Source organism: Tubulanus polymorphus, chromosome 6 (genome assembly GCF_964204645.1).
Source record: "Tubulanus polymorphus chromosome 6, tnTubPoly1.2, whole genome shotgun sequence".
Taxonomy (NCBI): domain Eukaryota; kingdom Metazoa; phylum Nemertea; class Palaeonemertea; order Tubulaniformes; family Tubulanidae; genus Tubulanus; species Tubulanus polymorphus.
In genome coordinates this window covers 5295786-5308382 of record NC_134030.1, presented here as the reverse complement: position 1 = coordinate 5308382, position 12597 = coordinate 5295786, and the positions used below count along the sequence as shown (strand labels likewise).

The following is a 12597-nucleotide window of genomic DNA, read 5'->3' as shown; positions in this document are numbered from 1 at the left end:
TCAACCTGCCTGATTGGTTACAATCATGGTACGATGAAGATCTCGGCATATTATCGTGCCCATAATCAAGATATTTCTAGGAATCCGATATGTTATTCTTTTGCGTCAAAGTATCAGAACTTTGCGACCGTGTTTCATTTTTTACATCGATATGGATTAAATCTAGTAGTTTTCCCCATTGTTTACTGAGTATCGCGTTATGTAAATATCTCCTTACGCAGTAATTACGAATTTTATCGTTGGCTTCATTACAGTTTACTATATATTATATTCATGTGGGCCTACAAGGTCGCAAAGTACCGCGTGAACTGTTTCTTGTTCGTAAAAAAAGTATCAAATAAATAAACTTCATATTACCAGTTACCAGTTCCTTTATATATTCATTTTTACGTCATAAATACATATTCGTTTATCAACACGTCAATCAAATAACACCAAAAACTATTCGTAATGATTGCACCAAAAGCGAAAAATCAAATTGACTGAGTTTCCAGAAGTCTTTTTATCAAGACCACACTGTTTCGGCATCGCATACTAGCAGCCAATGCAGCTCCCCAGATGGATAGAAAACGTCAAAGAGAACAAGAAACTAACTACGTATACAACGCGACACTTTGATATCTTCCAGAATGGCCCAGGTCTGACTTGAAGATGCTAAAGTTGTCAGGTTGTCTTACTTATTGCTCACCTTGACGTGGTCTATCCATCAGGGTCCAGTTTCACAGTTGTGAGTGGAGATTTAACTCTCCGAGTTCAACTTACTTTAACTCAGAGTTAACTCTAAATCACAACTGTCTCACTGGGTCCTGGGGATCTGCATTGAACTCGCGTCATGTTGGATTAGAAACAAAGATATTTCTTAAACCTCAGAAATCACAATTCTAAAACGTGGTTTTTTTTTAATTCGAAGCCTCATTTCGGAGCTACTGTTTTGAATTTATGTGTTTTCAATTTTTTAACGAATTGGTCCATCAAAGAGAATATCGTTACGGCAATTTATTTTATTTTCAACGCTTTATTTCCAATTCACGCGGTCGCCAGGCTTTGGTCGGCGTTGAAGGGACTTAAAAAGACACAAAAATAATCAGTTGTTATTTGCACCTGCTGCACTTTTTTTTCATGTCGCAAAACCTATTAAGACTATAACCGATGAAGCCCATAGAAACAAACGAGAATTGAAACATTCGCCGCAAACGTTTCGGTAACGTCTCTTTATGATTGCGTAAACGCAATTAGAATATTATTTAATTGTATGAAAACCACCGATCAATTATACGAATATCCGAAGCCGTTAATTCGAATAATTTATCGCTTTTAAAGCTCGTTTTACGAGTCGTCCTCAGCTCCAATATAACACGTGCCGCTGCGGTAAACGCGAAAATAGTCGACACGAGTCGTATATACGTAGTTTTTTATTTTATTTTTCTATCAATATCAATATCATTCCGGGGTGATGATATCTGTGCGCGAATATCGGTGATAAAAGTGCCAAGTTCGTCTAGGATCGTAAAAACGCGTTCACATACGCGCATAGCTAGAGGGAGAATAGTTTGTACAAATTTATTTTAGCCGAACTTGTGAGAAGTTACCGCGTTCACTTGCGCGCCGCTAGTCCCGGGGTCGTCACGTACACGGTATCGCCAAATGCACTTAACAACCTCGACACTGTGGGTCTAAGTGTACAAATATATTACGAGGCTTTTGTCCGTGTTTGCCATATCGGCAATTGTTTATTACATTGCTCTGTAATTAGATTTTTGTACGGAGAGTGAAAGGATTCGAACCCACTTAGAGTAATAACGTCGCAAAGAATATTTGAAGGATTCGAACCCAATCAGATCAAGATGAGGGCGTATGGGTTAACATCGTCCATAATCAGTTCGCGTAGCGCAGCGAGTGGCGGGACTCGAACCTGCATCAAATGGAAAGGTTTCGAAGCGCCATGGAGCGGCTCAAACCTAGGGTTCGAACCCTGATCGAAGGCGATGTCTTCGAACGGGTTCGAATCCTGAAAGAGGAAAAAGTCTACAATAACAAATTCACTTTATTCTCCGTTCACTTTACGTTCGCAATGTTACGATGTTTGCATATTAATTGATCGTAAACGAACTGTAAAAAACAGATTTAACTAATCCGTGACTGCATAATAGGTGTGATAATTAATTCATTTTCTCTCTTTCAGGCGTACTCAAATAGTACTTAAGAGGCGTTTTTATGACGGTTCTGAATGGAATGAAATGCGTTGATTGTTTTTGGTTAACCGGGCTAATAATCTCGAGTTTACGGGCATGTGAGTCTGCGACGTGTGCGCAGCAGGCGCGTCGCGTATCGCAGCTCAGCCACGCTTGTATCGACGTCTTCCCGTAATTTTGATCTTCGAATAAAACCGCAATATCGACTAATTTTTACGACACCTATGCCTCTAATCTGAGTGCTAAGCGTTTCCTCAATTAGCATTTTACGACGGAACCCGTGAACGCGCCCGTAACCGATTCGATAAAATAAATATAAAATAAATAATAACTCCGCCGACACAAATCTAAGAACGAACAAGAAATATAAACGTTTCGTTCCTTATTTTTGAATATAATCAGCGATCGATCGTTCGATTGTTTCGGCGTGACTTTATTGTCCGGAAGCAGCGAGCTTTCGTCGTGGCAACTGGCGGCTTGTTTGTGTTTTATTCGCGACCAATGGATTGTTAAACTCAACTAATCACCACTTACAGCGTTATAAAATGACTCGTTTTATTTTCCACTGCAAATGTTTACGGTTTTGATGCGGTGTTTGTTAAGTTAATTGCGTAGGTGACATAAGATCGAAAGTAACTACTACTAGGCGATGAGACGTGATGCGTGCGGCTGCGTGTAGTTCGGTTACAATCAGTCTCCAGCCGGATGTAAAATTCATCGCGCGAAAATATACTTCACGCCGGATGCCGCGGGAAAACGACCCGCGAGGAGACATGCAAATTAATAGGACTCGATTCTTAAAAATATATAATTCGTGTTTATGGCCCGAACGTAGCCCGGGATAATTGACTCAAACGAAACAAGGGTCCCCGTGAGATGAGGCGAGTAAATACGGCACGATTGCAATTACGGTGAGTCGTAAATCGAGAAAAAAAATATAGTTACCCGCGTTACGAAACCGCATTCATTGAGATGAAGTGACGAATAAGATCAGCAGAAAAAGACATCAACCCGAAGGCGGGCTCAGAGAAAAAAATAAGATTTTGTAACTAAGAAATTGATTATCTTGACAGTACAAATCATGATAGCAATAGGTGAGGCCTCCTCCCTAAATTTTAAAGGGAAATGAGCGGCCAAGAGTAGCCGGGGTTTTTTAAGGGTTAGCGTTGATGAATATTTTATACGCAATGCTTATTATAAGCCGCCATGTCCGGACAAATATAAAGAGATGGGATCACCTCGTAAACGTGGAACATGTATCGGATTGAATCTACAAACTAGAGACAACATAATAATCATAAAACTCGGATTTGGGAGCAAAGAACAGTTTCAAGTTTGTCCTCACGCCGGGCAATGACCATAAAACGGTATTCTAGTCGCCCTTTCTCCAAACAACGCAGTGGTCAGTTCATTAACGTCGAACGCTTATAGGGCCACCTTTTAAAGTCTTCCAATATTTGAGGAATCACTCCTGAATTGGAAGGCCAGATGCGCCTTCAATATTTAATGACGTCGAATGAATGAGATTTCACCTTTTTTATTTTCATTGGTACTGGACGCCGAGGCCACGAGGGAGTTGTATACACGAACTGTGTTTTATGGATGAAAATCATAGTTCATTAGGAAAGTTTTCTGAAATTACGCATCATCGACGCGGAAATGATAGAATTCACATTTATCATGACTTATTAGCGCTTGATTGTATGAAAAACACTCACCAGCCATAAATAGAAACACTGATTTCAGAATTGCTGCAGTCTATAAAAGCGCAAGCCCGTAACACATTGAGGGCACGAATCCCCCTAAAGCTTCTACTGTCAGTTTTCTGTTCAGTTAGAAATTATGAAACAGTTTTATAACTACATTTTAAGAGGAATGTGGTTGAAAGACTGGTCACCTGGGTCCAGTTCCACAGTTCGGAGTTAAGATTTGACCCTGAGTTAACTCATTGAAAATGAACTAATTTTAACTCAGAGTTAACTCTAACTCACAACTCTGGAACTGGGTCCTGCAGACTGACCATTGGTCTAACGCGAGACTAACTCCTAAACCGTTACTGTTGAACTCAGCATAGAAGTTACACTTCTATGAACTCAGTGATATAGTGAGAGCTGTTTTTTACACAATATGCTTTTCATTGAAACTTTTCATCTTACTATAATTGACGGTGGCGAGGAAATGTTTTTCACGTGTTACTCATTTTAAGCCACGGTGCCTAAAGTGGTCAAATTTGGCAATAAGATTGAAAATATGCGTAGAATTTACAAAGGGCGTGAACATTTTTCAATGGTCAATAAAAACCCGGAGAAATAGCATTTTTGTACATCATTTTGTATACATTATTGCATTTCAGTGATTTCTATACCCGCATGCTGCAGTGGGCAAGTATTTGCTAGTCTTCAGAATAAGAAACTGCCCTTACAGCTTAATGATTTTTAGCTTTCAGCTCGAAGCGAGTAGTAGATTCAAAATGTACTAATCACTTAATTCGTTCGACTGGCAGGAACCAAACGGCACTTAGACTGGCTTGAAATATAAGCATTGGCAATGCAGCGGGCCCTTGACGGACGTGTATTTCGAGTTTGACGATGTTACCTCAAGTGGACCCTCCCGGACCCACTCAAACACCTGAACTATTATTACTGTTGTCATTATCATTAATCTCGTACGCAATTTCTAATGCTAAGTAAATACTAGCGATCGTATCTTCGACTTATGAGACGAGTATTCAGCGCGACAGTCACAGCCAAAATTTAATAAAAACACATCCCTTATTGAACCGATAACGACGTCCTGTTGTTTCTGCGTGTTATTTTGTCCGCGTTGTTTAATCAGCGACAAAAATCTAGTCAACATATCTGAGCTTTTATCATCGCAGAAATAATTTAATTTGCTTTATTGCAAAAACATAAAGTTGATAAGAATTGATTGATGATCGGTTATCTTCGCTCGGAAGGGCCAAAAACCCGTTACTGATTGTTGCATTTGTCCACCTGCAAATTGAGAGAACGAACATCACTTCAACTACCGCCCTTTTTTAAATTGAAAATCAGTCCCGGGGTGGATCTGTGGTCTGATTCAGGGGGGCGCAACTTCCCCCTGCACTCCCCCCTGGGTCGACCCCTGCAGTTTCCTGTTGGGCAGATGCGGTGGTGCAACAGGGTCAAATAACGAAATAAAGCTTTGCCCTCGGATATACACGGAGAAATATTGATACAAAAAAAAATTTCAGCCTCAGGATCGATTTGAACTAGATCGATTTGATAGACCAGTGAACGAAAAGTAACATGACCAAGGGCTTGCTCTGAAGAAGGAGGCGGCGCGCAGCTGTTGAAATAAATCTTTCACTAAAACGTTTTGGTGAATGATGAAAGGAACTTCGTGAAAAACGACACAAACTCCGGAGACCGCGTAAATCAGATTTCAAACTTCAGAGGATTCAATGATTCCGGGTCCTCGGCAACTGGCGCGCGCGGCAGCTTTCATGTCACGGGAAAAAGCGGCCATTTGATATTCATCTTTTTACAGCAAAGTTGAAATAGATAGCGGCTTGGTTTATCATCTATACGCAAGGGGACCGCGATATTTGTCATGAGAAAACGATGAACAGAATGTTCCCATTTTAAACGTATTATTGATCTCCGCAATGCCTTTGATGTGATATATTTATGAAATCATATTTGTAAACTGGTGAATATGCTTTGCTCCATAGAGACTACGAAGTCGAGACTATTCATTAGATATATATGTATATACATATTCTTCCAACAACGCCTGTGACAGAGGTATGAAACTATACACATGTACGTTCATCCTATAGGCCTATATCAAAACTGAAACATTTTTACTGGTCGAAATTCAAATTCTCATAACAAAACCACAGAGGGTAAACAAACTATTTCGAACCTGTCTTTTAGTGTATAGATAAAATTCCTTTATCACCTTCTGTTTTGAGTTTTATTTCCGCGGAAAATGACCGAAGAAATTGCCGAATCATGGCGTTATTATAACCCTCATAAAATGTTATGAACGATGTATATATAAAAAGCCGCACAGCGACAACAAGGGGTTCAGTTAGAAATTGTAAAATGGTTCGTGGAGAGAGGCGGAGGAACTTGTGGCAAAAACCTCCTAATTAGGATCGACCTAATACGATATGGATTAAGTTGGTTAAAACTTACGGTTGTATTTTCCAGACGACGACGGCGCACACTGGATTACGTGTCAAACCTTGAGACTCTCTTCGTTCTTCTCCCCTAGATTTTCTTGGATTTTCTTCTTCCTTCTTCTATATGATGGTTACTCGGAAGGTTTGTGAAGGAGTAGCAGTAATACGGCGGTAAAATATTGACCAAACTGCGCGTTGCTCGAGGGCTACTCTTGCGGTGGTGCAAAACAATCTCAGAACGAACCATCGCAGTAATTTTGTGCGCACGCGCGCGGACTTACGGGGCGGGTTCTCAGAAACATAAATAAGTCGTAAAATTGTTCAACAAGCGACACACCGAGTTTCGAAAAAGCCCGCCATAAATTTCTTGAATCGGAATTGCAAGTGACTGATAATTACAATAAATTTATGGAAAAGGAAAGAAGAATACCGCGGTACCTATAGTATCTACCTCATGGAGCCATGTTATACCCGGGCCTACAACGTGGGTGTATATACAGTTGTGCACATCGGTTGATCTGGACATTTCTGTGCGAAACTTTATATAATTATATATTACATTTTTCGATGATAACCTCGGTACTCATTGTTGTACAAAATTGTATAACATTCAACTCTCGTAATTATTCGGAGCGACGCACGACGCCCGATGTCACCGATCATTGTACAGTACGACTGTCCCAGCTGACGACGCGCCGTTTTCACAAATTTATTGGCATTAAAACCGTTTTTAAATCCGCACAAATCCACGTCTGTTTACAAAAACGCATTTTATCTGTCGGTAATTACGCGATTGTAAAAGAACGGATTTCCTAGAAATCGAGTGATAAGTATCGATTGGGAATCGCTTCACTTGCGTAATAAACATCGTTTTGTGTCTGTGCGACAGATTTAGAAGACGGGCAGTAGGGCGTCCTTTCTTTTTGAAACACGCGAAGAGAACATTTGTACAGAATAAAAGTAACGAGTATGTATTAGAAATGATAAACAACACTTTTACACGGGTGCGAATTGTATCAATTGCGTTTTTATTCGCCGTAAATCACGGGTAAAAATTCAATTTTTGCGGAGCCTCAACTATTCATAACCATATGATGTATAACCCGCGAGGTTCGAATCCCGCAAAGTTGCCAACTACGTATGCGCCTCATAGTTACTTTTCACAAGGAGAATAATAGAGGTCACCTTTGTGAGGTGCTATAAGAAAGACTAGGAGCGCAACTATGATGCGAATTTCTGCCGACTGGTGTCATCACCTAAGCGCACCCGAGTGCCTGCAATCGTGACTCGAGAACAGTCTAAAACCACCTTGGTTCGACAGCCAATCCTGGAACATAAAACTAGTCTTGATATTACAAGATGTAAGACCACCTTTAGACATGTCACGACTATGGAAACTGCCAGCTACCAGGGCCCAGTTTCATGAAGTTAAACTCAAATTTTTGGTGTAATTGCCATTGGTTCCTTCATGCAGGGAAGTGTGATGTCATCACACTTCCCTGCTTCATGTTTTCAATGAGGACAACAATTCAAACTAAACCGTTTTAAGCTTAAACTTTTTCGTGAACCAGGCCCAGGGGCATCTCGGGTTATTTACTACTTTTTCCCGTTCAGAATTGACCAACTGATGCACGATAGTGTCGCTTGCGATCGCTGGAGGTTTTCGGCGTCGCTGTTGACACCCAGTACGTCTCAGTCGTAAATGGCAATTGCAGCCCGGGTTTGGAGTAAAACCACACCACACAGAAAACGAAGAACATCGATTACTATACTGTCATATATAGATTTATTCAATTATATATCGCGATATAATTCATCATCGTCATCATTTACAACATTCATTATAATCATAGTCGTATATATTCTTATTTATGTTAAAGAATAAAATAAATGTATATATATATATATATATATATTTATACATGTATCAATAGAATCATTATATATTCAATACGCGGAAGTGAATGAACAATCAGAGAACTCTCGATTAATAGAAGGCACATCATCGTTATCCTATAGAACTTTTAAATATATTTACATTTTATTTGAAAACAGAAAGCGCTAATGATTTATCAAACGACTGCTTCAATAAGTGTGACCAAGCGGACCCCACATATCGGCAGTGAAGCCTCGCCTAGCAATAAGCCTTCCGGACCCTGTTCCACAGTTGTGAGTGAGAGCTGACTGAGTTAAAATAAGTTCATTTTCGATGTTTTAACTCGGGAGTCAAATCTTAACTCCAAACAGTGGAACTGGATCCCGAGGTCTTATTCGAGTGTCCCAAGCTCTACAGCTCTACATGTTACACTTCTACGTAAAGGCTGTTCGTCAACTAGGCTAATGATATAGTTGAGATCCGAAACTATCTAACGAAGAGGCTGCTTTTGAGGTACGTGTATTCAATAACAATCTCATTAATTATTTTACGATATTTCATGCATATGACTTGAAAACATTATCAACTAATTTACATTGCTTAAAAGCTATCGGGCGGCTCTCTATCTCGGTGACGAGAGCATAATGAATTAATTCACAGCAAAACTTCCCTGCGTAATAAGCTGCCAGCGGTCATCAGAATACAAAACATTAACGCGTTAGACGTATCTACGAAATAAGGAAAGCTAAGACATAAACGCCGATATATACACTCACTGACTGACTGACAGGGCAACAGTTCAAAATATGTTCATTTTTATAAACTCTTTCAATAAACACTAACACCATTGATAAAATTTGATGGAAATTCGCCAAAACATCTCTAGAATGTTAATCGACGACGAATGCTTCGCCGATGAGAAACTAAAACGATTATTTCACATATATATATATATATATATATCTTTCGGGTAAAATTTCTCACGCACTCTTAACAAACTACGCAGGTTTAAAAAGAAATCTAACTCATCGAGTAGTGGATCCAGAGAGGTGCGTTTAAACCCGGAAACATTTCGCAGGTCTCATAGAAAATGCATGTGGATTATCATCAAGTCTTAAGAGTCAGGAATTTCAAATTATTCTGGGAAAAGTTGTTTCTAGCATTCCCCAGTGATGTAACTTGCATTTGAATTTGGGGTAGGGGGCAGAGATACCCGAAAAGGGGCAGTTGTAAAACAATATTCGCAAAAAGGGCACTTTTCGAAAAATTTCTGGGGGCCGCCAAATACTGTTCCCTATCATAAGCAGCTCTTTTACCCACTACCCCTCCTCCCTAATTCCTGGATCCAACCATTCTATGAATCATAGTTAGAATAGCACAGTCTATGATCATAATCATGTTTCATCACATATTTCAAATCTAAATCACTATTTCATATTTAAAACTATACCGGAAAGCGATCGAAATGACATCATTTTCTTGCATTCCGAAACCGATCTAATATCAATCAAACAATCAACAGAATATCATAACATTACAATAGTATAAAAGATGATATGTGCGCAACACAAATAAACTCTCAACAACTGAACCGGCTGTCTTTATAGGTACAAAAATAAATGTGATTTCACTTCAAGGACAGACTAAAAGTTTTATTAACAAAAATTCAACTAGACATAAACTCTCTTGAAAGCTCAGACAGATGATGTTTGAATCTGAAGATCTTCACGCTAACTTTCATTCATTATCCCGAATCACTCATTAGAACATAACTTAAAACCGTCGATTAGGAGGAGGAAACATTGGTTATACTGAAGCCCACTAGGTGGCGAGTTCGCTTACAGGGGCAGATCTAGGACAATTTAAAGGCCGAGGTGTAGAAGAGAAGAAATTTCTCAGATAAAGCAGCTATCTCAAAGGCCACTAGCGGGGTCCCACCTTCAGTGTTAAGATATTTTTTAGGAAATACATCAAAAAAGATTCGGAGGGGATGAGCCTCAAATTTGAAGGTTTTAGCAACAGTTGTCTAGACGAAAAAGGCCACCTCAATGGGAAGGCTGGGCCGAGACAAACCCCAAAATCCACCCTTGGCTTTCTAAGTAGGGGACTCGACACCAGGTAGCGTATCAGCTTTAAGAAAGCAGACATTCGAAAACTTTTTCACTTGAATACAACAGAATTACACGTGTTTTCTATGTACAACGCTGAAGATACCGGTAAAAGCATTCAATGATCACAAGATATATCATTATACCATAAACACTTAATATATCCAAATATGAACATCACTTTACAAGATAAAGAAGTTTTACGATTCCTCTCTTACACCGAGTTATTGCGCCGATACATTCATTATGAAACAGTCGAGTTCATTTTTCAAAATTTATGCGAAACTGATATTTTTTTCTATAGTGCCAGGCGCCATCGTTTGACTGACATCATTTGTTTGCTGCCCGTAAAAATGTGATATTTATTCAGTTATATAGTTTTCAACATGACGCATGTAATTTGCCGCCATAAAACGTCGAAATTCGTTACATTATGAGCTAATTAAAACATTACATTAAAACAACATAATGGGATCGAGCACCTGTGGCTTCTTGTACACTACATTCGAATGTATCACATTTTGACATTTGACACTCGATGAATTCCATTATCATTAATAAAACATTGAAGTCAGTCGTTGAACTCTTACCACAGCTGAAAATTCACAGATCGATTGATAACGAGCCCGAACCTTTCAGAAAAGCATCGATATTAAAAACTCGACGATGACGTCGCGGAGCTTGGCCCCAAAGCGCTACACAGAGTTTTTTACGTATCGATACGACGAGCGTTTATATAAAAGCGTGCTCGCGATTAGGTGGCATAATAATTTACTTCGTAAATTTTGTGCGCTTTTTCTTTCGTTCGAAGAACGTCCCCGATATTTTTTCCCCGGGGGATGAAATGATTATACGTCGAATTATACTATGTATATTTATATACAAAAACACCGAGTGAGAGGAGAATCGTAGAATATTGAATCGACGTGAATCACCTCGCTAAGCAGGATTTCTTCTCGGTGAACCATAAGTTTACTTACTAAAAACCAAAGCTCACTTCCTCGCTGATTACAATATTTCAATTTTTCTAAAAAATATTCACTACATACTACATGTTTACATGCACTACGATCAATACCTATCGCTTGCCCGCGAGACGGAGGATAGTTCCTCTCTCGTCGGGGGATAACAGTAGAATAGTTGTGTTTCAAAAAAGCTACGAGAATCTAAGCGTTCTACATTATAATAGTACTATATTATACCGTAGTAAATATTCAGTACAAATACGACCAAACAGTTTTCGTGATGCAGATAAACCTCATCGAATACGACGAGAGATCAGAAAATCCCCCGCTAGAAACTGAGACTGTTTTAAAACTGTTTCGATGAGCTAGGCCGGGGACGCGTTGCCGTCTTTTTTTGTTGAATTTCATTCCGAAGGTCGTAGTAGCTCTGGCATTCTGGGCACGTCCCGGGCTCGGGCGACGATGTTTCTACGGCGATCTAGCTCACGATTTCGGGTCCATGCTCGTTAGAAAATTGTTTATGTTAATCTGGTGTATGTCCTCGGCTCCGTAATCCATCGCGCTGTTCATCAAATAACTGTCGAAGTCCATGTCGTCGTTTTCCAAAGCGGCCATCACGTTGCTGCAAAAACAAGAAACAAAGATGCAAATTTATCATTTTTTCATTGAGGTAAAAAAAATATCATAAATGATAATTTTGTATTTGTAAATTTATCTCATTATTGTGATATGTAGTGATAATTATCTTCTTATTCAAACGTACATTACGGGTTTATGATTCACCAATCGTATTGATAAGATACATGTAATAGTCATTGATAATCTCTTAAGCGATGAATTTTCAGACAGAACAGTGCTGCCTCCTTGTGATGACAAGCTGAATCGGTATATGCTACGAGCGTATCTTCTGACCGAGTGCGGTTCGCGTACCGCCGGGGTAAATTAGTACACAGTCTACAAGCACCCAGATTAATCCATGACCAGCAACAAACGCTCACTCACACAACCCTCCACAACAATTTGATTTATGAAGCTACGAAGTTGCCATAAATCTACTCTTACTGAGGGAATACAATGCGCGAACCCGAATTAATTAAAAAGCTACTTATGTCACACGAAACCCGAGACTAACGCGAAGATTTGTCAAAATCGGCAATAAATCCGATGACAAACTAATAGACAACGCTATTTATATAGTAACGATCTGACTTGGCGTTAGAATGCGAAAACCACTCGTATTCAGTCAAAATCGCTGTCATAGTTGGGACCATCGTTATGCTGATGGCTT

The 12597-nt window shown here is 39.5% G+C and overlaps 1 protein-coding gene across 1 annotated transcript in view; it reads right to left on the bottom strand.

Moving 5' to 3' along the window:
* Nucleotides 1-8287: 8287 nt before the first annotated feature.
* LOC141906725 (signal transducer and activator of transcription 5B-like) overlaps nt 8288-12597 on the bottom strand; it is a 34144-nt gene continuing 29834 nt past the window's right edge. The window contains exon 21 of the mRNA XM_074796030.1: nt 8288-11931. Coding sequence (XP_074652131.1) covers nt 11793-11931 — 139 coding nt within the window. The 3' untranslated portion in view covers nt 8288-11792. The remainder of the gene's footprint in view (nt 11932-12597) is intronic.